Source organism: Hippoglossus stenolepis, chromosome 9 (genome assembly GCF_022539355.2).
Source record: "Hippoglossus stenolepis isolate QCI-W04-F060 chromosome 9, HSTE1.2, whole genome shotgun sequence".
Classification (NCBI taxonomy): Eukaryota; Metazoa; Chordata; class Actinopteri; order Pleuronectiformes; family Pleuronectidae; genus Hippoglossus; species Hippoglossus stenolepis.
In genome coordinates, this window is record NC_061491.1 from 19,335,041 (window position 1) to 19,362,099 (window position 27,059).

At 42.3% G+C, this 27,059-nt stretch overlaps 2 protein-coding genes across 2 annotated transcripts; one reads left to right on the plus strand and one right to left on the minus strand.

Moving 5' to 3' along the window:
* Positions 1 to 312: 312 nt before the first annotated feature.
* Positions 313 to 1,296, plus strand: LOC118115203 (transmembrane protein 252-like). The gene is made up of 2 exons (XM_035166216.1): positions 313 to 572; positions 1,037 to 1,296. Exons 1-2 carry the CDS (start codon positions 313 to 315, stop codon positions 1,284 to 1,286), a joined length of 510 nt encoding a protein of 169 aa, XP_035022107.1. The 3' UTR covers positions 1,287 to 1,296.
* A 1,551-nt stretch (positions 1,297 to 2,847) lies between these two features.
* On the minus strand, positions 2,848 to 26,713 carry pgm5 (phosphoglucomutase 5). Its single transcript, XM_035166476.2, has 11 exons — positions 26,126 to 26,713; positions 23,884 to 24,046; positions 23,646 to 23,792; positions 23,444 to 23,569; positions 23,171 to 23,361; positions 22,017 to 22,171; positions 15,562 to 15,677; positions 11,545 to 11,680; positions 10,723 to 10,906; positions 6,289 to 6,426; positions 2,848 to 3,760 (listed from the first exon to the last, which is right to left on the minus strand). Exons 1-11 carry the CDS (start codon positions 26,381 to 26,383, stop codon positions 3,671 to 3,673), a joined length of 1,704 nt encoding a protein of 567 aa, XP_035022367.1. The 5' UTR covers positions 26,384 to 26,713; the 3' UTR covers positions 2,848 to 3,670.
* Positions 26,714 to 27,059: the final 346 nt, after the last annotated feature.

A 27,059-nucleotide genomic window follows, 5' to 3' on the forward strand; every position in this document is an offset into this window, starting at 1 on the left:
GTGTCTGTGCCTGTAGCAGCTCTATCTCGCTCATCCCTCTGACCCCAGATTAATACTGTGTTAATATACAACCGAGGAGGGAGGAACATTCCAACGGGGAGGTGGCAGAGAAACTCACAAATGTGTTCAGATTTGAAGAGGTGACTTGTTTCTAGTATAGGTGACTCTAGCATCGCTTTATCCTGAACAGGCACCAAGGGATATAACTGAAAGTCAGTGTCATCAGGACTTTTAAAAGTTTTCTCCATCTCTCAATTGGAAGACACAAAAAAGGAGGGACAGGCAAAAAGACGACAAGTGAGTTAAATCATCATGAATGTGATCAAGCAGATGCTGTCTCTGGCCTGTATCATCCTGTCCTGCCTGGGCAACGGGATGACGCTCATCGGGGTCTACCTGCTGTCCGTGCAGACCGAGTTAAAGTTGACCTGGAAGACCGTCCCTGCCTATATGTTGATCCTCTTCGGCCTCATGGTGGTCCTCATCGGGTTCTTCTGGAACATCTGTCACAGCATAAAGAGCAAGATGTACCAGAGACGAGCACCTGAGCAGCAGATCTACACCATAGACAGGTAACTGTAATAAGAATGACGACACTGTAATTTGACTTTAATGAAAAACATTAAATGAAATAACCTGGTTATTGTTCTACAATATGGAACTTTTAAGCGTTTTAATCTCATTCATTTATTTTGCATAAAAGTTCCAATAAAAATTGTTTGAAATATAAAAGTAGTTACGTAAAGTTAGAATAGTGCTTCATGGAGGAAACCACAGGGAAAATGTCACATCAAAACTTTGACAAAAACAATTTTTCACATATCATTTGTTATATATCTCCAATCTCATTTTAACCCTCGTTCTATTTTTTTATGTGAATTTTCGACATCTGGCCTGGAACAACAGATAATGCATATCTTTACAGATTAGTTCTGTTTCTCTTTCTCTGATGATAAAACCGTGTTGAATCATGTGCATCGTCCCTGTAAAACAAACAAAGCAACACAAAACGAACACCCTGTCTTTTCCTCTGCAGACCAGGCTCCTTTCCCCCGTCGTACGAGGACTCCCAGCTAGGCCAGGTCTCTTCGGATGCACCCCCCGAGTCTGCGGTTGTGGATGTTGAGATGAGCCTCGCTCCTCCTCTGTACAGCCAGGACAGCTCAGAGGCCCCGGACTGCACGTGGAGCTGGGAGCAGCCTCCTCGGTACAGTGAGGTGGGGCAGCAGGGACAGGGGGGTGCAGAGGAGCTGAGGGGAGAAACGTTGTCCCCCCCCACTGACTGAGAGATGAGATGTCGACCAGTTCCAGAAAAAATAGAAAAGACTCGTCGAGAGATGGCTCGGCTGCCAACGATGGCCCACAGAGACGTGTTGACATCACCTTTGTGCCATGGATCCACATCCAGCTCTTAACCTCTGAACTCTATCGACTGAACAAACTGCTCAGGCTTGTTTCAGCCCGGAGGGATTTATAGAAGTACTGGCTGTTCAGGTAAACTGTGGATCTGTGTTGATGTTACTCTAAATCTGTGGTTCCTTAACAGTATCAACCTGGTGAATGGATGGACATGTGAATTACTTGTATATATTTTTTTACCTGCACTGTATACTTTATGTTTAGAAGTTAATGACGCCTGTTCTCGTGAAGTTTGTGTTATAGAATAAAAAACCCAAGTCCTCAAAATGTTTCTTTCTCAATATTTAGCCAAACTTGGGATAATGTCTATTTACACGCTTTAAGATGTTTTTATATAATAACAATTCATCACTTCATAAATTAGCCTTCATTACTGCATTACATTTACAATTAGATCAAACCAACAACCATAAACTTTTAAGTTAAGTATATGCATATATTCTACAACTATACAAACTACTATACATCTATAACTCGAACCCTTCTTGGTATGAGGTGACAGTGGTGCCCCCTCCCAAATGAGGATTTGTCAAGTAAAAATCAATGTGTAGATTTTTCCAAGTGGCTGGAATAGACAACATGAAGACTGTCTATTTAATATAAGGAACAACAGATATACAGTATATCTGATGCACTGAGCTGGTGATTACAATCGGGACTTTGTGAAATAAGTTTACACTCAATAAAGGTGTGGCATCAGGAGATGTGCTAACAGGCTGTTCACCACAATAAAAACACTGGTGGAGCATTAATGTGCTCGGCTGTGCAACTTTGAAGCTTGTACATTTTTGACAACTGACCCTGTTCAAATTGACCAAGTACTTTAAAAGTAACAGTTTCATCTAATTCTGCTTCTGCCTATTAAACACAAATCTCTGACACATGGATCATTTCAGCTGAAACTCAAACCGTCTTCCGAGCAACAAATTGAAAAGGTAATAAAGTGGCGTTGATCCTCGTCCAGCCTCAGAAAGAACCACTGATTATGAAGCAGCCGGATGAGGCAATAACCTGTAATGGCTGACAGGTAATGTCTGACTGAGTGAACGCATCCTTGCGGATATCCACTGGCACATCCTCAACTCAAAATGACGGCAATCAGCGTGTTTATGAGATCTGCTCTCTGCGTCTCATTCAGGCCATATAAAGATAAAGCCTCCTCGTTGCTTATCGCCGCACAACAGCTTCCACGGGTTCCCACACTCGGCCCCAAACAGGTGCCGCACTCGCCAAAATAAAAGCCAGCACTTCTCCTCAAGGATGTTCAATCACTGTGCAAAGTATCCGCACAACACAGGGCTCTTAATTATGAGGAATTTGTTTAATTAAAATCCAAAATATGCCCGAGGGCGACATATCTCACTCTGATGTGTTTTTATTTGTCCCCATTAGAGCTGTCCGATTCAATTAGAAATAAAAGGCAACCGCTACACACACAAAAAAAAAGTTTATTGGGATTTTTAAAAAAAAGAAAAAGAAATAATATATTCAAATATGGTTATGTGGCATTCCCAAAGGCCTAAACTGACAAATTAAAGGAAAAGAGTAAAATCATTTTAGAATATATTTTTCTTCCTCTCCTTCATTCCTTTTCTTGCTGAGGCGCCATTATTTTACATTTGCTCCTCAGGCAGTAAACATGAGTGTGAAAACTCCCCACGTCTTCATGCAGCGAGATATGCTTCTACTTCAAACACTGTAATTCCCTTCACTATGTTGTATTAGCTGTGATGCAATGTCGCTTTTATTTTCACGCTTTGACAAAATGATTACTTCTGCATGAAATGGTTGTAAAAAAAAAAATACACTGTGACATAATGTATATGGGGGGGGGGGAAAGGGAAGCAACATGAAAAGTGAACACTGCACCGTTATACAAAAACCAGCGTGAGTTACAATACGGACAATTTCTCTTTTGATAAAAGCGAGGCACAAACATTAATCGTCAGTCTGCACAGAACTTGTTTGCTGTTGACACATGTTTCACTATTAATCCCAAGAGATAATTAAATAGCCTCCCTGGTTGAGACACCATGCTATGGTTTCCACTAGTGGTCAATGCACAGGTGAGATAATAGCGTGCAGCATTCATTTTCTTTTTCAGAGATAAACTCCTGCAGCCTCCGTTGAGTCGTCATTAAAGGAAAAATGAAAAAAATGAAAACTGAAGCTACAGAGAAGCTTTGAGGGGATTGGTGTCTGTGTGAGCTGGTGGATGAACGTGCATGTGCATGTGTGTTTTCCTGCTCGCTCATGTGATGACGTTTGGGCCGCGGCGTCCCGTCCGCTCGTGGATGCTGGAGATCTTCAGGGCGATGGCGATGAGAGGACCCAGCACCACCTGCAGAGAGAGACGTACAGCTCATGGCTCGCACAACATTTGCAATGCAGGGATTACTCAACAAGGATGTTTTCAATCAAGCAGCGAGGAACCTTTGGAATCTGAAGGCGCACGTGGAGATTTATCAGAATCACAATCAGAAGCTATATTGTCATTGCACAAAATAGTACAACGAAGTTTGCTGTGCAGCACCTAAAAAGCGATCAATACATATAACAAATTTAGGGTGTGTTTCTTTTATGATCATAAAGTTTACGCAACTCTGATGTTACCCTGCTGGATCATCAATGATTTTAGCTGTGACCACGATTAGTGCGCACTCAATCTCTCTTTAAACCTATGTGTGCTGAACTAACTGCAGTTGGTTCGGGAACATGTTTCAAGCTCTGGAGGAAAAATCTTAAAGATCACAGCACTCTGAAATGACAATGTACAACTTGTATTTTTCTGTCTCTGTTTTTCTGTTTTATTTTGAGGACTTGTGAAGTGTTCCTGCATTTTTATTTGCATTGTTTGCACCTTTGACTACTGAAGTTCCTTTAGTGGGCATGTTGATGACGTTTCCAACACGCAACCGAAATGAAAGCAGAAGATTATCTCAGGATGAAAAAGAGGAGCCATGAAGGTGGAAGACGAAGATCTCAACTTGGAAGGATGACATTTGTGAGCTTACGGTGCTGTTAACAACAACTTGTGATTTCCGCAGTGGAATTCATTTGTCGTGTCCCGCCTCTTGCGTACTCTACCAGGGTGCCGCCCCTCGCCTGAAGGTTCTGGACATTTTCCTGTTGTTGTGAACGCGTCTGACCCGTAGAATCTCCTGCTGCGCTCTTCATACGTGAGAGAGAAACCGAACCAATTTCCCAGACATTTTCTTGAGTTCATGTCTGACAACGGTTCTATAAAATCGATTTTTTTAACTTTATAACAATTATCTGACAGTTTGTAAACTTCAAAAACTACATTCTAAGCAGCCGTAGCACAACTTTAACCATCTGATCCTGACACCCAGCCTCTCACATTAAATTACAATTAGTGATGAGAACTTCTTTGAGTAAACCTTTGTTTTCCTGTGCAGAGCAGCACACACAGTGTTTTGTAGATATCATGTGAGTTTGTGACGCAGATTCCAGTAACCTAGTTTGAATTGTGTCATCCTGATCCTATAAAACTGTGTAATAAGGCATGTAAAGAGAACTTTACAGAGGCTATATGGCCTTGTGTGTCGACCAGTTCTTGTTACTTGTTACAGATCAGTCATTCATAAAGTTTGTAGGCCAGGAAGACTCATGGTGTAATAAAGAAATCAGCCATGAGGAAATGTTGAGTTGGGCCATGAGAAGAGTTTTAACTGGATCAGGTACAGAGGGGGGAAAAAAGACTTAAAGAAAACATGTCTAAAAATGAAATAAAATCTGAAGAATGTATGAAGACAAAGAAGAAATAACAGGATGTTCCCTCTACACAGCATGTACAGTTTTATCAGTGTGTTTGTTTTTGCTTATGTGCTCTGTGCAGGATTGCATACGGATTTATTTGACCTGACTCAGGAGTTCTGTGTCACGATGTTAGTTTCGTTGCATAGGGTCATGTGCTGGAACACATACAAACACAACTACATGAAAGTCAAGGATGTCATTTCTGCTGCCTGTGGCTCTGCTGCTCCTCTCAGTGCTATATATATAAAAACGAATCCGCGGTGCTTCTTTAATCTCGCCTAATAAGCATGTTGGCTAATCATGTATGTCCCTGGTGATTTATGTGCGTCGGATAAGGGGCAGATGATATGAATGTATTATGATTTTATTATTCATGATCTAATATCAATGATAGATTGTTCAAAGGGTTCCGTGGAGGTCACACAAGGAGACAGGGAAAATACCAGAAGAAGTATAGCAGGAGGTGAAATAAGCCAGAGGAATGCTACGCAGTTATAGTCAATACTAAATGAATGAAGCCTGTTTTTCATTAGCTACACACACAAACACACTGTCAAAATTATGGTTATAATATTTATATTCTTGTCCAAAATTAAGACTAAAAATATATCGAATACGTATTAGCAATGCTGGAATACAACTCTGATAGTAAAGTATTTATTTAAGACACAAAGTTAGACATTACTTGCTGTCCTTTGTTTGTCCTCTTTGTCTTTTGGTAAAATATGTGTAATTTCTATTGGTACAAGGACCCATTGTTTGATGATGTTGTGCAGTTTGGCGGCCAAACCTAAATGAGGCTGTGCAGCCATCGTGACTGCAGCTTTACAGCCCCTGGCTTTGGTTAAAGTGCACAACCTGTCCCGACAAACATAACTACATGAGAAGGTATTGTCCCTATCACTCCAAAGTCTACAGGTCGATCAACTTGTCACATACACAGTGTCACATGGAGATCAAATCACTTGGACTCAGGTGGCTTCTGAGACTGTTACAGACAGATGTACTGTATATATACACATAACAGTATATAGACTATAAACTCAAACAGAAGAAGCAGACAGACACACTGTCCCGTCCTCTCTCTACCTGTGTCTCTCTGCTGTGTCTCTCAGCGTCTCTCTCGAAGCTCTCAGCATAAATGCGAACTGTGGAGCCCGTTCCTCCGCCGCTGCCGCTCATCCGGAACACCAGGCGTGACGCATCGGTGAAGACGATCCTTAAACCCTGGAAACACACAAAGCAAGGATTCCACAATCAATTATTATGTTATAAATGAATGACCAGTGCAGATCACAAGTTACCAGAGCTGAAAGAGTTTCCATGTTTACTTTCATTACCATCTTATACAAACAGCCAATTCCTAATCATTCAGTTTATAGTAACATGTGTAATGGCCCTGGCCCAGGAGAACCCTGGATATACAGTAACATGTATTAGTTTTACCCAGTCTTCCCAATCCCAAGAAAAAGCGGCACAGTGTCCAAGTTATAGTTTAAAAATACAAAACAGCACTTTTATTTCAGTTTATTTCTATTTATTTCTTCAGAGAAAAGCAATGTCCTAATTAATAAACAAAAAAGGCCTCTGATTTCCCATAAACTTCCCTATGAAGGTAAATGAAAATAAACAAATGACACATTTCTAACCTAATGAAGAGATTCTGACATTCGGTACATGGACTTGTTATATTGTCACTAACAGGATCAACTGAATAATCTCATGAATAATGCATATTAAACTAAATTTTATTTAATATTCAACTTCAGTCTAAATACTACATACAACATTAACACATTATGAGCTTCGTCCTACAAAATAAATCTTTAAATATCAGAAATTTGGTATTGATTAGAGTAGGAAACATTTATCCGCTCGTATCAAACAGGCAACTAGTGAAATTGGTGCCACTGACAAAAAGAGACAGGAGCCATTAATGGAGCAACGTTCACACAGGACATGTTATTTAATATGCAGTAACCAAACATATCCACTAGATGTCACTGACATTGTGTGTATGTCTGGGACAGTGTTGAGATTGGATTCCTTGACAGTGTAAACTCCGGAGTCCTTGTATCCAGACCAGTGCTTTCTACTAAGTTATATAAGGTCACAGCTCTGCTAGGACCCCAGTGTTACTTCACCTCCATTTAAGTTTGCGACAATTTCCCACCAAACCTGTGAAACATCATTATTTTGCCTCCATAACCTCGATAACGTGTTCAGTGCTTGAACCTGACCTCAACATCTTCAGGAAAAACAGGATATTGTTGCGTCGGGGTAACCAGCCACAGCTCTCGCCGGCTGACGTAAGGGAGATAAGGCTTTTTGACTAATGAATGTGCGATGACTCTTATCTGTGCTGGATTCCACAGAGCCTCTTTCCTCATCCCATTAGAGCCAGAGACGAGCTCAGGGGAAGACAGCGATGTGTTTTGAGAAAAAGAAAAGAGTGGGGGACCATGAACAAGAGGTTTCCAAAACACACCAAAGATACGTTTTACACGATTACCTTGACTGACTCTGCTGCGAGAACATTCATGATGTAATCAACAATATTGACATATGATGTGTTGTTTCTTCTCAGAAGAGTTTTGTGAATTATTAAAGTAGTAAAAAGACAGTGACCTCATCTCAGAGTAAAAGCTGTTAACGTCTTCAAACTGTGACTCAGCCACATTGTTTACAGACCATGACACTGAAAGGGAAAGTAACTCTGGACCGCTCGCTGTCCTCCTCCTCCATGTCTGAGTCTGGACGAGGAGAGAGACACAGTGATAATGAGAGACGTCCATCCGTCCGTCTGCCTGGCTGGCTGTCTTTCTCACTGTCTGTCTATCTGCGAGCATGTCAGCTCATCTCTAACAATAGAGGTGCAGTTATCAGGAGGCTTACTAATGCCTGTGCAAAACAATCTCAGAGACCCTTAGTGGACCTGTACCAGAGACAGTGTGTCTGTCTGTCCATCTAATGCTAAGAGGCAAAACTAAGTAAATCCATTTTTTTATTCAAAATTCAAGCATATCTCTGCCAAAGCCCCATCGGTCCCCTTGTGAAACAACAATTCAATTCACTAGATCCAGAACCCCTGATCTGCACCAATATCTGATGTGTTCCTCCTCGGGTCGTGCCCCGCCCCTCCAAAAAGTGCAATGGGAATCAAATTGAGTAGTTTTTGTGTAATCCTGCTCAAATTAAACAAATCAATTACAAAAATCTAATTATCGAAATGATCCGGCGGCGATTTTAACCCACGGTTTGACCCAGTTGCCAAACAACCACTGCTGAAGTTTATCTGAGGACAAAGACAATTTGCTCAACTTGATCAACAGACTGAAGACACACTGCCACCATGTTAACAGCAGATGAAACAGACTGTAGACAAACTTTATGATCAACATAACTTTAAAGTTCAGTTTCTTATCTTTCAATTTATTTAAAATAGACCAAGCTGAAACACGTGTTGCATTTGTAACAAAACAACCATCAATAAATAGTCTTTAGGTCTTACAGGTTCTGTGACAAGGCTTTCTATCCATCCGTCTGTCTGTCTGTCTATCCATCCATCAATATGCAGACAATACAGAAATAATTCAGTAGCCAACAACAAAAGCTGCCATGCCACTGCTGTGTAAATCCCACATACTTTGTCTTTGTGTGTATATGTGTTAGTGTCCATGTGCCAACTCCCCCCCACCCCCACCCCCACCCCTTCAAACACACTGGCGGTGGAGACACTGCAAGTGAGACGACAGCTGATATAATTCTGTCCTAGGAGGAATGTGCGCTGTGCTAACACACACTGGGCCGACTGAGGATTTACCAGTGAGGTAAAACCACATTTCGGGGTGACTGACAAAACTAGCTGTGGAGCTGCTGGTAACCCGGTGGACATGAGGACTGAAGAGCAGTGATGTGTCAACTGTGGAAGGAGAAGTTGACAAAGTGACCGACGAACACAAAGTGTGAACTCGTGTAGGTGTTGAAAGGATGTGCATGTGTTGACACTCATTCACATGGACAACTGACATCCAGTCCAGCATGTGTGCATGTGTCTGTGTCTGCGGCATGAGGCGGGGCACGGGCTAAGAAGTGTTGACGCCAGGAATGAGTTTCCACACATTTGTGGGCAGAACAGAGGGAGTCAGCTGGGTGGACTTCACTCGGAGGGAGGGAGGGAGGGAGGGAGGGAGGGAGAGAGGGAGTATAGTGACTGGGGGAGTTATCAGTGTGTGTGTGTGTGTGTGTAGGGTGCGGTGCTGTATGTGTGATGTGTGTTTGTATGAATATGTTTATGGTGTAACATGAAAGATAGACTATCATGTCCAAACATGGAACCTCTCTGATGCTCAGTAGGTGGTCTGCTTGACGAGAGGCTGATGAACGAGTGCGTGTGTATAAACGAGAGCGAGATGGAGAGGCCGTGTGATAAGACGTCTTCGGGCAGACGAGACACGATATGAACCAGATCTCCAGGCCAACTCTATTTATTTTTCTGGTTTGACCCAAACTACTACAGCTGTGGGGTCTGTGGAAAAATGTATGATTGATTCAGCCGCTGCAATTTTAGAGTCTGACTGCTGTATTACTTTTAGCTCGTTGTACTTAACTAACCTCCGTCTTAGTGTTTACTTTTCATGTGATATGATATGAACACATTAAACCACCACTAGTTCACCTCAAAATGTATCAGGATGCTTCTTTTCTCATTAGACAAAATGTGGAACTGAGCCATTGAGGTTTGGATCAGTACATTTATACTTTTTTAGTATTAAAACAATCTGAATACTTCTACTGAATACATTAACACATAGCATGTACATTTTGACAATTCTGACCATCTTGTAGTGATCAGCTGACAAATAAACTTGGACAAACCATATGACATGAGTGGGGATATGATTTATCTCTAATAGGCTTATGCTCATATCAGCCTAGTTGTAAGGAAATGTCCCCTTTTTAGTGGTAAATACAACTTGGATGTAACATCCAGGGTGAAACATCCTCAGGGGTAGCACATATCCCAGCAGTAGTTTGCTGTGTACAAGAACACACATTTCACATTTAAAATTCAGGCAGTAACTTAAATCTGATATCTTTCTATCAGATTTACACATTTTTCTGTTAGATTCCCTTCTCTAGAGTTCAAATTGACTATTTTGGAAATACTGCAGGGATGCAGGCTTTTTGCCCAAGTTTGAAATCTGTACACGTCACTGCATGAGTTTAACTCACTGGAATAATTTGTATATCCAATTACAAGGAGTGACAGGTTGTTATTGAGCTAAAACATTCATGACTGAATGAGAAACAACAACAGTGACTATAAAAGTGTGTTTAATGTGGATACCTGATCTGCTTAATAAGATCAGTCTTCTTGCAGATACTAATCTGGGATATTTGATCAGTACAAACCTGAAATACTATATTACTTTCCTTCCTGCCTACTCATTTCTACTTGTCTGACTCTGTCATGTAACGTGCAGCATTTACATTCCTTCTCCGTGTTCTTCCCAGACTGACCTGGTTTCGGGACACCGTTCCGTCCACGGGGTCGATGTACTCGAAGTTGTCGGCCTTCTCCACGCTGTATATGTGCTCTCCTACAGCAAACTTCTGGCTGCGGAATGCTTTGTCTGAGATTACTGCTTCCAGATCCCTCATAAAGTAAAAGGCTGCACGAGGATCCAGGCCTTCGTAGTCAAACCTGACAATCACAAGACGCACACACACACACACACACACACACGAGCAATAAAACCATATCCAACACTTGAAACCAGTGAGGAAAACCTTGCTGTTGACCAGTGAAAGCTTTGTTAGAAATTAAAAAGTGTTGTTTTCTTAAGGTCATCCTCTAATCTTTTCCCTCATATATTTTACAGATCACTACAAAACGTCTCTGTAGCCGGTTTATAGTGTTAAAATGGCCCTAAACTGGAAGAGACAACATTTGTCAGGGTAAGCAGCTTCTCTTTTACAGAATCAAGCATTTTACTTTTTGCCATCTGCTGCTTGGCTTGACCTGTGTGTCCATCTATGTGTTGTGGAAAATGTGCATCGGTTTGGAAAAGCCCTCTGTGGGAATAAAAAAAGCTGATGCAACTGTCAGTGGGAACACTGACCTCGTCTCACAGGGGAGAGGTTCAAGTAAGAGCAAGTGGCAAGAAATGGGGGAAGGTGAAAGTCTGGAAGACATTTTTGGCGTCAGTAGGAATACAAGGGATCGATACTACTGAGAAAAGGGAATCATGAGGCCAATCACGGGCCTTGTAGGTTTACGTAAATTTAAGATATGCAAGGATCTAAACCAATGAAGAGACAAGATGTTATTTAGCTGCTTACCTGCAGAAGTAGTTGCGTCCGAACTTGGCCCAGTGCTCTCTGACTATCTGCTCCACTCCCTGTTTCCTGGCCGCCATGATGGAGAGCCACACCAGCACCGACCACAAACCGTCTTTCTCACGTATGTGGTCTGAACCTGCACGTGGAAGAAAAACACAAAAAACTAACTTACAACCATGACTGTGCTGTGTGCTCAAGTTTAGCATAAAAGCATAGCTTAGCATAAAAACACCTAAAACACATAAGACGTTATGTCGTGGCTATAGTGAAATGTAGCTATGCTAATGGGTTTATATTTCTTATCGTTGGACAGATTGGTTCTAACCATCTCCTGGCTCCTGCACAGTGATATGTGATATAACAGTGATATTAAACTTATTGTCTTAGAAATACTTCTTTTTCGTCAGTTTTATTGAGAACTGAAAGTAACAGAAGGTTTAGGAGGAATGTTTGGGCTTGGAAATGAACGTCTTCCAATCCACACCCGAAAAAACACAGACACACTTATACACACAAACAGAGGGGATGATCACACCCTTTCTCGGTCTCCTTCATTGGGGAGCTATCAGTCTGTTCTCAAAGACAGCTGCACAGTAAAGGTATCTGTCAAGGGAACACTCTGACATTTTAATCAAATGACTATGTTCGCAATGTTTTCCCTGCATCAGCCTTAAGTGGGAAAAAACGACTGAGCTCTTTTGTATCACAGGAGTTTGAGATGTCAACGAAAACATAAAGATATAATGTCTTTTTTTATAGGATGCATAACTATTCTGTAGAAAAAGAAGTGCACTTCAGAGGTCTGTGTCTGGCTGCAGGATTATACAGCTGTTAGGAAACTGTCAATATCTTAACCCCTGGCTTACTGTCAGTTTCCCCTTTGTCTGACGGTCTGACACAGAAACAGAGGATGAACTACAAATCTAATTATTATCCCTCTAGAAAACAACTTTTTCCATCTAGACTGTAAAACAATGTTTAAAAAGTCACACAACTTTTTCTAAGTAGCATAAGACATTTTTTGTTTTTTATCTTATCATTATCAAGTCAAACGGTACTGACTGTACAGCAGAATACACCATCAGCATATGAGTCTCCGAGAAACCACCTGGCAAAAGAAAAAGTTCACCATTGTTGGAAGGGGCAAGAAGCGGAAGATGATGAGTTATAGAACCTGAGGTAAAACGAGTGAACCTGGAACAGGCTTTTACTTACAGAAGAGAATCAGATTGGAACAGACATTCAGCATTGGACTTATCTGATGGAGCAGTCCTGGATGGGGCTCAGATCAGTGATTTGAGCCCAGACCCCCAAACATGCACCCAGATCTGACACAAAGAAGACCAGTTAAGAGTCTCATGGGGTAGGTAAAAACTTCTAGATGTTTTTACAGACCACTGTCTCCATTGACATAGGGCACATTTGTTGCCATAACCCTGATGGCCAGTCTGACTATATGGAGACAGCTCCTGGACATGAAGGACCCAGTTAGCATTAGCAGAACTTACTCTACCTTTACAATAGCACTGAGATCAGGGTTTCTAGTTTAAACTGGGATTCTTACTGTTGTTTCTTACTTTGGTCCAGAGCCAGGCTGTGGTAGCCATGTTGCTGTTGCTGACACAAGCAGCCAGAATGTCAGTTTGATAATTCAAACGAACACTGAGTCTCCTGGCTTTTCTAAAATGAGAAGTGGTGAAAATTACTATTTTCTGTAAGTTGTCTGTTGCCACTTAAAGTCTCCCGCATCTTTTTTCGAAGCTGATTATGGTATGTTTGATTCATTGTGGTGAAAAGAAACGATAAAATATTAAATAGAAATACTTGAAATAATTGTGTGTGTGTGTTTTTTTTAGATTACTTGGACTGTTACCTGTGTGCATGACTTTTAAATTCTAGAGATGTCGTTATCCAAGTAATGTTGCACCTCGCATAGCAAAGTTTGACAGAAGTAGCTACGTTAACATTTTCAATAATCCCTGCTGTGCGTTTGAATTAGCGTACAGGAGTTAGTGAAGAGCAGGAGTGGTGAGCAGCTCTGATGATTTACTACCCTGGGCTCCCTCTGAGCTTTTGGCCTTACATGGCCTGACAACGAGTGAGCTCCCATAGTCCTCTGTGCTCTCTGCCTCCTCCATTTCTCTCCTCCTCGTCGATACCGCTCATGTTTGGACTCTCCCAACTCCCTCTCCTCGCTTTCCTACAAGCTTCTCTTGTCTTCTGTCCCGTTCACACCCATTTAAACAAGTTTTCTCCTCACGCTGAGCTTTCCCCCCCACTTCTCCTCAGTGGGAGGAGTATGGTAAGGATAAACAGGTGTAGAGGGAGGGCAAGAGCAAATGTGTATGATTCATTTGTGAATGCTCGGTTTATATTTTCTGTGTATGTGTATATGTGGCTGCGTTTGCATTCATAGAAACCACTGGAGGCCTGTTCGCATGTTGCGGTGATTCATGGAGCTCCTGTCTCCTTTTATAGCAGAAGAATGGGGATTATTTACACATGCAGTCAGGGTCACAGCCCTCACATCTATTACATGACTCTGACTGGAGCTACAGGCAGTCGGGATGCACTGCTCACAACTCTACAAATGGAACAGGCTGGCGAGTGTGCAGACGAGACGGGAACAGAGAAATTGTGGGCACTTTTTTCCTCTTTAAAGGGAAATTAGGATTTCATAATGACTTAGATGATATTTTTTGTGGTTTTGGACGTCTTCCTTATGTGTAGTAGCAACATTTCACTCGTCAGGGAAGATGATTTCAAACAAATCCCAGGGTCGAAATTTTTTATTTTATTTTGAGAATAAAGCAGCAGGAAAGACCTCATCTGCATATAATAATAACATGACGACAACCCGATCATCAACTTTAATATATACTGTATATAAAATACATATAAAGATGGATGACGCATGTCCACTTCCTCCCACTATCAAGAAATGAAGCCAAAATATCCTGGATACAAACACTGCCATCTTGTGCCAGTTACTTGGAGTCTGCACAGTAACAATCGGGGGGGTGGAGCCGTGGTAGCACCGTCCCACCGATACTGCCTGATGCAAGCGCTCATTCCGAGGGATTTCACCTTAATAACTTCCTAGAGTTGACAAATCCAGTCTTTATTTATACCACTGTGCAGTAAACCACGTGCTGTGTGAGTATTTTTCAAACTTCTGATTATACTCCTCAGACCAGACTTTCTGGACCGTAACTAATCATCTCACAGTACGTTAAGAGAACCAACCAATGCACCATCCGGACACTTGGTCACAACAGCAATATCTCTTCTTGTTGTTTTTCATCTTCGTCGACATTTTCAACGTGTATGGCTCCTTTTTTTCATCCTGAGAGATTTGTATTCTAAGTTTTTTCACTTTTTGCGTGTTAGAAAGAATGTCACCAACCTCTCGCCCGCTGTGAAATTTCCGTACATTTTCCTGCTGTGTTCTCACATGGGCTCACTCACTCATTTTACTGGAAGGTTGGCAGGAAAAGTTCCAGAAATTATGTGAAGCAACTGACTCTGACATTTGTGTTCTCCCATACAGCCCCTCCAGGTAATTTCAGGAAAAAGTCAGGAGTTTAGTGCGTGTTTGAAAGCAGTACAAACAAAATAAAACTGGAATTGCAATAAACAGCAATTTCCCTTTAATTTCAAGGAAACATTTACTGGACACATTTGCTGTTTGAAAGTTTCATTGAGTCCCTGCTGCGAGTTCAGGAAGCAGCTGCTGGCGAGCGCGGTCCTCTAGTGACGGCTTTGTTTGCAGGCACCTCAACAACAGTTGCTGCCGAGGGGAGGGGATTTCTCAGTCACACACACCTACTCACATTTTCCAAACGGGGTCCAGGGGTTTGAATCAGTGACCTTCTAACCACATGCAAACAGGCTACTGCGGCCCTGTCTCTGTATTAACTGGATATTTCCATCTTGTATTAATGACATTCACAAATCTGTCTCAATGGGTGCAGGGCTTTTGTTGTTTGTGCCGTGAGCGAGCGTGCTACATCATACCTGTCCCGAAGCTCTCCTCCCCACAGAGGGAACAACGCCCAGAATCCATCAGGTTCCCAAAGTACCTCCAGCCAGTCGGAGTTTCATAAAGCGCCAGTTTCATGGCCTTGGCTACCCTAAAAAAACAGGGCAGGGAGAAAGAGAGAGACAAAAAACAAAGCTGCTGAAAGGGGCTGTTGACTTTTTTGCTCCCAAACACACACCGTATTTATCCCACTTTAATATCCTTTCCCCAGTTCTGATACAAGCTTACAAACAATCCCCTGACCTTTGAAATAAAGCAAACCAAATGCTGTGTGACGAGCGAGATCTGCCAACAGCTCATCCCATAATTTAATAAGGTGAAGGCAGTGAGAACAAAGTGAGTTAACCTTTTAGCTGATGTTTGCTTTGAACCTCGGCCACGGAGGGAGAGGAGGACAGAGAGTGCGTGTGTGAGTGCGCACGTGTGTGTGTTGAGATCCCGGGGAGGGTGAAAGGTGCAGAAGGAACTTTTTGTCCAAGTTGACAGAGAAATACGACTGGATACAATGGAATTACCGTAATATTATTATAAGGGGGTGTATTTTTAGAAGAGGGTTGGCACATCTGGACTAAAATGGAAATAGGAAAATAAAAAAACACAATATTGAATAACAATAGAAATCTGTAAAAAATTAAGATAATCCGATCTTGGTTCTGCGCACTTTGACATAGCCTGTAGTACCCCCTCTCTGCTTCACGTGCTTCAACTACAAATCTGAAACATGTTCATGGGGTTTCTTCCCCATGCTCCGAACTAAATGGGTTACAATGGCAACTTACTGTCAGTCCCATCACAAGTCAGCCAATAGCACAAGTGTCCCGGCCTCATGAACAAGGTCACAGCTTTCATTAAGGACACTGAGGTCACGTCCTCAGAGATGTTTGTGGAAACTGAAGAGTTTAATTACGTGAAGAAGGAGTTTACATTCTACAGCAGCATGCACACGGTGAGTTTATTAAAGCGGACGGGAGGAGAACATTTCATTAAACCCTCAGGAGTCCACCGTCTACCTTCCACGATTTGGAATCTCGTCATCAGCTCAACATTACAAATATGACCAGGCAATCGACAGTGATGCCGACTTCACAGGTTTAAATTATGAAATTACTTTACTGTTATGGTTCAATGATCTAATAGCATCGTTTTTTAGCAGCAGTTCACTTACAGTCAAAGTTAGTGGCTGGGGAACATAGCGATTAAGAAGACTCGCTCTTCCTCCAGAGCCAACCAACTCATAAACTTAGTATTTAAAGAGGGAGTTGTGTACTAAAAAAACATCTTTATTAGAATCATAGTACAGTAAAATATTTTAGATTAGGTTACAAATTATGAAATATTATGATATGAGAAAATCCATGGATCGTGTGTAGCAGATGATACAGGAGGAGAGAGTGCAGGGACTTTGTATCGCGGAGATGTTCAGTCGCGCACCATTCTTGTCATTCCCCACAGATCACTCCTCAACCACATCACCCACAATCCCCAGTAAACACCTCAAAATGGAAAAAACACAATTCCCAGGACACCACTCAGAAAGTGTCGACAAAATATTCAACCCAACAAAACAGAAACAAGAGATGTGGAAGCATCAATCTCAAACGTCTTTACTGTGGAATGCTGTGGGAATTCAGAGCACAATATATGTTTTTTTAACTGGCGGTGCACACGTCCACACAGTCATCATGCACATAAATAAACCCCCACACAGTGCCCAGTGCAGTTGTTTACATGAAGACGGGATAAATTACCAAATAAGAGTAAACCAGCTTCATTCTCCTTGGGGGAAACGAGAGCTGGAACAGAAAGCCTGGAATTCCTTAAATAAAAAATAAAAAAGGAACCCTGGCCCTCTGACCAGCGTTTGACGTTTTCAATGGCACGTCCACAGCCAACACAAGCAGTGAACCTGACCCTGCCAGCGCTCCATTTTCAAACAATGTGCCGAAAAGCGTTGGGATTGAATTGTTGTTAACACTGGGACAATATTCAGATTGTGCGATTGCACCAGCTCTGTAACTCTGACCAAAGCACAAGCAACGGGCAAGTTCAGCTGAGACTTTTCTACACTGAGATAAATGATATGGACCTTTATCAAACAAAACAACAGTTAGAAATTCAGAAAAACTGAAGACTAAAGAGTTGTTGGAATAGAAAGACAGAAAAGATACAAACACAAAGATAAGAATTAGTTTCATTCACAGAGTTTAGAGGCTTTTCAAACACATGCATATTCAAATCCTGTTGCGCTGTCTGAGGCCAGGCAGCCTCAGTGGATGCTGCCTCCCTCTACACAGGCCTTGCTCTCGACAGAAATATTTTGGCACATGAATATCACTAAAGACACGAGGGATGAACTTGGAAGATTTCTATTTAGGGCTGTACTCCCTTGTGTGAAGGTGTGACCTCTCAGCTACATAGCTCTACTCTATAGATGTCGATTTTCTCACGCTGGTTAGGGACAGAATTTGGCTAAAGGGAGCTGAAGATAACAAAATGACATCTTTTTTTATTATATAAGTCACATGTGCCATCAGAGAATACATGGACTTTTTAAAATTGTTACTAATCAGTCCCTCAATATTGTCATTAATTGGGCCAGTTAATGATCCCACTTCAATATCCTGTCTTTGAAGGATTTAATTGATTTTTATTATCGTGTCATGCAGATTATGTGTCCAAAAAAGAAAGAAAATTCCAAAAATTCCAAAAATGAGTTTTTACAGCTGTTCAGTCGATCAATATATTTTTTTAACTTTACAATCAGGCTTTTACTTACACATATAAAATCTTTTAAAATGCCTGATGTATTGAGTTGGTCTCATTTGTCAAACACTATCTCAGCTAATCGTTGTTTTTTCAAGGATCGAACAAAGCTCGATCAGAGACTGGGGCTACTGTGTGAAAAAGGTTTTATACAACACTGTAAGATTATGTGAAGAGAGTTAAGGTTTGTCCTTAGAACGATTTGGATGCTTTGGCCCCATAAGGTGAAGACGGAGATTTCGTGACCAGGCTCGGTTTTGTCTACCTTCCATCATCCTCATCACACGCATGCATAGACTCATCAAATATCTCCCTCCATGTCTTTCTCTGTCTTCTTCTGTCTGAGTACAGTGGGCAATGAGGTTTTTCTTTATCTATGAAGCTATAAACTTCTCACTTTTGGCCTTGACTTGATATTTTACCAAACATAGCATCCAGTGCCCTCACTCCTCACCTCCCCCTCTGAGCGCAGCGCGGACTTGAAGAGCTTTACACTGGCATCCAGACAGAAAGCGCAGCACTGCTGGATCTTTACTTAGGACTGAAATGTGAGTTCCTCTTGACCCGAACCACAAACGCCCACTGGACAACACTAATTTAATAGATTGAAGGTGTCGCTTTAGCGGCCAACGCTTAAAATACTTGATTTCTGTAAATGGTCATAGCTGTATTGTGTTTTGTAGAATCGGTATCAAGGCTGACATCGGTTCAAAACAGTTTCCAAAGCTGCTTCAAGAAAATATTTATTGTGTAATAATATTATATGAAGTGGAAAAGTGTGCCTGTTAGGTCAATGTTTAACTTGGCCACCTCCTGTGTCTTGCCTCCTGTCAAAATACTGGCAGACAACAAAGTATTTCAGCCTGGTGACAGTTTTTTATATTTCTCTTATTTTAAAATGTTTTAGACGTGAACTGAAGAACAAATCTGGTATGGTTCCATTGCAGTTCTATATCAAAGAATCCCAAACAGGGATCCATGAACCACAGGGGGCATTTCTGCAGTTACTGTGTGTTATGTTGTAATGTGATGTGATTAAGACTGTGTGTTTAAATAAATAGTTAAAATTAAAGGATAAATGATTGAAATTGGTGGTGGTATGAATGCAAACTCATTTTAATCTTCTTTTCTGATTGGGCTGTGGGGGTTCATTAGACAAAGTGTGTTAAGAACCATTATTTATCAGACCTGGTATTTACATCCCACCTAGAAAATCCAATCATCCATTAAAAAAAAAAAAGGAATCTTGTCGAAGTGTTGCTATTGTGTCTGTGATTACAAATAAATCAGAATATGGACACTGAGAAGTGTATAAATACATTTTTGGGGAATAAATAAGGTTTCATTGTAAAACTGGAGTGAAAACCATAAAACAATATATATATTTCAACTAGTTAAACATTTGATTCCCCTTGCGGCGCTTATCAATGATTCACTATTAGAAATCTGACTTCATCGGGGTAACACATCAGTGGCTCAGTCCTCGGCAGATGTTTCCTTTACCAAACTTTCCCTCCCACTTTCTCTTCCTCTGACCCGTCCTGCCCTCCTTGCATCATCCCTCGCTTTGTTCACACAAGCAACCGATGCACAGACACAGAAATCCTCAGTCCACTCCAGAATGAGAGATTTCACAGGTACAGCAGAACTCCGGCCTCCTGTCCGTCTCAATCCAAATCACAACAAAACATCCCCCTGCACATCTGAGGACAAATTCACCTTTCTCTTATTCCTCCTGGACACGCAGCTACATGCAGTACATACACCATCACATTCATCAAGGCTTTTATAACACAGATTGCGTCACTATGCATAAACACACAGTTGGGAGGACTGCTCAGTCTAAACACTGAGCACACACACACACACACACACACACACAACACACACACACACACACACACACACACACACACACACACACACACACAACTCTACTAAAAAAGGCAGACACTTGGGCCGACTCAAGGGTCCAACACCACACGACTGAGTACTTCAGCGCTTCCTAGAAACCGTCAAACACATGCAGATATGGATGTGATGCCTGCAGACACGGACATGTCGTGTTGAACAAAGTGACCATGTCCTGCAGCGTCGGTCATTATCAGTGAGCTCTCATCGATGTGCTGACCCGAGGGTTCGCTGGTTAAATTGGGTTAACAGGGGGAAAACTTGTTTTTTATAAGAGCACGATACTATCTGTGTTTAAGGTATTATCTGAAACAGACATCGAACTGGGTTATTCTACTCGTCGGCAGATTGCACAACCAAGTGAGAGCTTCCTGGAAATTTATGCTGTTGTCAATACTGAAAGGAAAAAAGCTTAGAAAATAGACAGAGAGATGAAGGAGGCACTTAGTTTAGTAGGAACTGATGAAAAGGCCTTTGTGTGTGACAGGGTTGTAGTGGAACTTGTAGTGTGTGTGTGTGTGTGTGTGTGTGTGTGTGTGTGTGTGTGTGTGTGTGTGTGTGTGTGTGTGTGTGTGTACTCAGGGAGGTACGGCAGTTATGGGGGTGAGTTCAACATCATAAGATGCAGCTTTAGGCAACGAGCAGCTCAACAATACAGTGTCCAAGCGATGTGTGTCTGTGTGTCTCAGTGTGTGTGTGTGTGTGTGCCTGAGTGAGGGAGAGTCTCTACTATGACAGAGATGACCAATAACTCTGTGATGTAACATCTCACTCCACATTTATCAGCATAATTTTTTCCTTGAAACTGTGACGCCCAAAGAAACTACGATTAGTGAGGTCACTTCCTTATTATCCTCCAGCATTAACACACACTAACAGTCACACACAAACACATTCAAGCATGTGCACACAAAGACAGATGGTCATACATACGTTTACACTCAGCTATTCTGGATCAGTGACATACCACTGCAGCTTTAGTTTCCTAATCATAAACTTGATTAAACCTGAAATTAATCCAATGGCAGTAAAATTCTCTTGTTACAGCAGCAGATAGTTAGAATGAGGTAGACAAGGGAATGTGTTAATGAAGAAAACAATTCATATTTTCCCTCAAAATTAACTTTAATTAAGTAAAATAGTTACAATCCGATGCTTATGGGATGTAGTTGTTTGCGCACAATTTTCTTCATTATTCAGTCTGTATAAAAGTGATTAAAGTCATTTAATGCTGATAAATAGGTCAAAAGGAGTTTGTTGGAATAGTTATCTTAGTTTGCAGGTGATACGCTCTATGAAGTCTATTTCTATTTACTTAAATGGAATATAATTTAATGTTAAATTTCAGTGATTCTTTATGCAACAGATTTTGATATATAGATGTTTTATGGAGGAAACTACAAATTGGAAAACTTTGGATCTAACTCAACTTGCTGTGCACAGCATACATATACTATATATACAAATACTATAGTCTGAACTAGTCCATCTCCTCTGGTTCCCTCATTGTGTTTAACGTCTGCTACCCTTGAGGAGCATTCTGTTGAAGCCACAGCGGGGAGCAGTGCAAGGGATCCCTCCGTCTGGAACAATGTCAGTGAGGATAACTTTAGCTGTGCACACATCCTCTCACTCAGCACCCTCCGCTCAGCTCTGGTTTTACATAACACACAATATTTATAGGCGGTGAGTAAATGTGTGCATGTGTGTACGTGCATGTGATCTCATAGTCTAATAGTGTGCGTGTGTGTTGTACCTATCAAGGGCGGTGCTGGTGGCCATACTCCTGGCAAAGCCTTTGACGCCATGCTGTCTGAAGTAGGGGATGGCGGCGAGGTTGGCAGCCATGATGGCCACTGAATCAGCTGGGTTAACAAAGAAGCCGTTCTCTCCGAGGATCATGTACCGGTCCTAAACATGGAATAATATGAACAGAGACTTTAGGGTTTAGTTGACAGTAGGACAAATATAGAATAACACCATTCCTCTCCTTTAAGGGAAACTATAAATATTAGCAAATAAAAAAAGGTTGTACCTAAATACATGTATAATGTACATTAAATGAATTATATCAATACATTATGCCTGCAAATCTCTTCATGTCACTGTCAGACGTTAAACATGGGACAGTATGAGCCATAGTTAACTGTGAGTTCCTTTTTCAGTGACAGTATAATGTAACAGACACATTCGCCCTGTACGATTATAACCACTGGCACTAATGACTGTGAGGATACTGATCCTTGTGGGAGAAACAGAGCAGATATGACATAAGTCTCCTGATGCTGCGCTAATTTACTTAGCAAAGGGTGTGTGTGTGTGTGTGTGTGTGTGTGTGTGTGTGTGTGTGTGTGTGTGTGTGTGTGTGTGTGTGTGTGTGTGTGTGTGAGCAGTCAAAATGACTATTGGATGACAGTGTGGAAAAAGTGAGCTGCTTGTTTGATCACCATGGTTAAAGTATTATTCAGCTCTCATTGCTTTTCTTCCTGTTATCAATGAACAAACAAAAAACAATTAATAAATAAATAGATCTCTCTCTGGTATCTATGGGCGGAGTCTGAATTACTTGGATTTAGTCTTTGTAGCTTTGACAACATAAGTGACCTTTTTGATGGGACGCGATGGGATTTTTCAGAAAGTCTTTAAAGCGACAGCAATACCAATAGAGGGGATGGGTGAGATGACAATGAATGAATGAATGAATAGAACTTTATTGTCAACCAATGTTGGAAAATTGCCTTCGGCTCACCAGTACAACATAAAATCAAACCAACAGATGGAAGGACAATACATTAAAACAAAAAAATTAAAACTAAAGTAGCAGTTCAATTTCTGTGGGTTGAAGTGCAACAGACGCTATAAAATAAAATCACTTGTGAGCATCACACGGACGAAGTGCAGGTGTCTCACCCCATCGGCATCGAACGCAGCTCCGAAGCCGAACTCGCCTCCTTTCATGGCATCGACCAGAGTGGTGGCGTACGTCAGGTTGGGCTCGGGAGGGCAGCCGCCAAAGTCCTCCAGAGGGACACAGTTCACCGCTGAGTTAGCAGGGGCCCCCAGCTCATCACACAGGATCCTACGTACATAGGGGCCCATCACTGCAACACGAGAGGAGGCGTTAACCAAATAATAAATAACAACAGCCCAGGGGTTAAATGATGGGACGATTAACTGTCTCACCTCCATTCATTGCATCTATGTGTATCTTTAGCTGCTCTGGTCCCGTGAGGAGACTTTTAATGGCAGTGAAGTCGAAGATGTTCCTCAGCAGCTGTAGATACACCTCCACTGAGTCCACAATCTCCACTGGAAACACAGAGGAGAGCTTAGAGCTGGATGCCAATGGGGTTTGTTAGTAAAACTGAATGAGTGAGTAAGTTACCTCTGAAAGGTTTGAACTTGTTCTCCAGGTCAAACTCTTGCCTCCCCAGCCTGGAGAGGTCAATGCGGAGATCGGGGCAGATGGCGTACTCCTCCAGTGTCCGACTCACCTGGTGGATCCTGTCCATCACTGTATCCGGGGACGGACCTGCCAGCAAAGTAAAGATATTTGTTAACTCTACAGACACATATTGATTTTTTTTTTTTTTGCCAAATGGAGAAAATAAATCCTATCTCACCTCCGTTTGCTACATTGAACTTGATGCCAAAGTCTCCAGCGGGGCCTCCGGGGTTGTGACTCGCTGTGAGGATGATCCCACCAATGGCCTTGATCTTCCTGATGATGCAGGAAACAGCGGGGGTGGACAGGAGGCCGTTGTGGCCGATCACCAGACGACCAATCTGCACAGCACAGTTATCAGAGAGCTTACACATCATCCCAGGATGTTGTAATAATGTTTTCAGTTGTGCTCAAACTGTCTTATAAGTTAAAGGTTCAAGGCTCCACTATCTTCAGAGGTTGGATGTTTGTCAAATGATGTGTAAATATAAAACCAGGCAGGAAAATGTATAAAAAGTGATCATCTATGGGAAATGTAGCAGAAAAATATCTTTCTTATAATAATTTTATCCGAAAGCAGCACCAGCCCAATACATCTTGTCACTCTGCAGGTGACCAATTGACGTCCTGCTTTAAAAAGCAAATCCCCTGCCCCACGAGGGTGCCTCACTAACAGAGCTGCACTCTCCATTTATAAACTATATGCTACTTTTAAAGTGGTAACACCACCGGCATCCCATAATGCCCTTGGATATCAGCTATATTAAATGAAAGTGTGGCTCACAGGAGAGGAATGCATTCTAGTTACGTCAGTGTATTATCCTTCAGGCATGTTGCGGGACTGAAAGAAGAATAAATCAGATACTGGGAGAGGCTATCTGCACCGTTTCCCCCCTATTCTGACTTTTGGTTCAGTGCCATGAAACAGGGGATCCCCAGAGCGAGCAGTTTGGACGAGGACAGATGGAACAGGGAGGGGAGGGGGCACACGTCGGCAGGAAAACAGCGCAGGATGGATGGACCTGCCGATAAGACCCACGTCAAGAGACATTTGGCTGGGCCAGCAGAAAAGCGGAGCGATCTCAAAAACAAATTATATTCCCTTCAGATTTTCCTTTGGAACCTGTCCAAACCAATCACAGAGATCTCGGAGCAAGCGTTTTAAATGAGCTGCGGGGATTTTTCCTCCTCTCTGTGTCTCTCACTCCCGACTTCCTATTTTCATTTATCTGCTGCTGACACTTTGACACTACGAAGGAGTGGAGACATCTACATTAACCAGTCTCACAATCACTCTACCTATAGGTTACAGAGCTCCCCTAACTCTTTTTGCTTGTGGCCCCTGAATACAGAGCAAGGTCCTCTTGTGACATTTCCTCACAAGGTGCCGGCATCTTTGGTGCATTCACACTTGTAGGCCGGCTGTGGCTCAGGAGATAGAGCGGGTGGCCCACCACCAGCAAGAGGGTCATGTGGTTCGATCACAGGCTGCATGCCAAAGTGTTCTTGGGCAAAACCCTGAACCTCTGTGCCGGCAGAGTGTGAGTGATGTGTGATAGAGAAAGTGCAGCACATAGATGCACTGAATGAAAGGGCGAACAGCCAAACTCTACTGTAAAGCATAACGCAAATAAAGACCATTTACCATTTGTTTGTAGAATTGTCCACCTCATACAGGATGGGTGTTAATCCCCAGTTCTGAACAGGGTCAATAGAATGTGATCTTTTTATTCCAAGAGGGAGTTCTTCACTTCTCTGTGTTTCATTTGACAAATTTAAAAACTGCCCTTAAAAGGTAACGATTGTGGGGAAACCCTGGTATTCATCTTGTCTCCCTTTAGATTCATCTTGCAATAGGTGTCCTCCCATGATGGGAGCCACAGCCGAGCAAATACTCAACATCCTGAATGTGATACTTCTATTGATAAAACTTTTATAAATATCCTTGTGGCAGGATCATTTAAGCAATGACGCAACTAACTTTGCTTCATCACTTTCCTGGAGTTTGATAACTGGTTTCCACCACAAATTATTGTCATAGCCCACATGGTTACTTTTATGCATCAGGATTAAAGGTTCTTTTGGCATGTGTAGGAAATAAGCCTTAATTCCCATCCATCAAAGCAGGTTAGCCATTGATTTTAACACTATATATTGATTTTTACACCATTTATTGTTGATCTATTACTCTTACAGTTGAAAGCTTTTATCACTGCTTATTGTTTTTGGTGGTTTATACTGGTGTGAAATACCTGTAGGCTTTTATGTTCCTAATGGATAGAAAAAGTTATTTGACTAGAGTAGAACAGAATAAGAGAAGAGTGTGTTGTCTGTTAGTGAGCAGGAGTTGATGAAGGATATACTGACACAAATGAAGGCCTGTGACAGCCCCTCCGCGTGCAGACCCCCTCCCCTCTTACCCCGTTAGCAGCTGCCATCTGCACGATCACCTCGATGGCAGCTCGGCTGAAGTATCGGCCGTCGCTGCCCACCACCATGGTGCAGCCCTGTCGGTCCCGCAGGTCGATGGAGGACAGGAGGCTCTGGATGTAGTTCTGCAGGTAGTTCTTCTTGCCCTCGAACACCGCCGTCTTCCGCCGCAGCCCGCTGGTGCCGGGCCGCTGGTCGTCGAAGGGGGCGGTTTGGACCGTCACCACCGGGATGGGGCTCGTCTCCATCCTCCTCGTCGGGAGCCAGCGGGAGGACGCCGATTAAAAAACAAGCTGAAGTTTGGGGCTGGAGACTTAAAGTGGTGGAGAGAGAGAGAAGTGACAGCAGCTCCACAAAGGGATGTAAAGGCGTTGTAAAGAAAGTCAAAGGTTCTCACTTCGACAACCCGGAGAGCTGCATCCCTCAGTGCCAAACTTTACGCACAGCGAGCCCTCTCCTCTGCTCTTGGACAACTCCCTCTTTTCCTAATAAGCCTGAACAACTGAGTGAGGAAAAAAATCAGGGAGGGTCAGAATCTTCAAGGCCCACAATCAGCTGAGCCTCGGGACAGAAATAGACCTCTGACTGATGGTCGAGGGGAATTGTTTCAGTCTGCAACCGGACACTGCCTCTATCTGGGCCGTCCTCACTGCCCAGTATGTGGAGCCATGCGCCATGACTGAGTCGAGTCCGTCACAGGAGTTTGAAAGTGAGGAGCGACACAGAGAGAGTTCAGCCAGGATCGTTTCTGAGACTCATTCTCTCCTGCACGAACTATGTATTTGATTTATTTGATAAATTGTTAAAGATTTGAAACAGTGACATTGCAGTTTGTAGTTTATTATCTCACAGCATGAAGAAGACGAGGTCAGCATCAGATCAGCATCACGTCTGCTCCAGTCTTTTGGTGAACAGCACAACCTT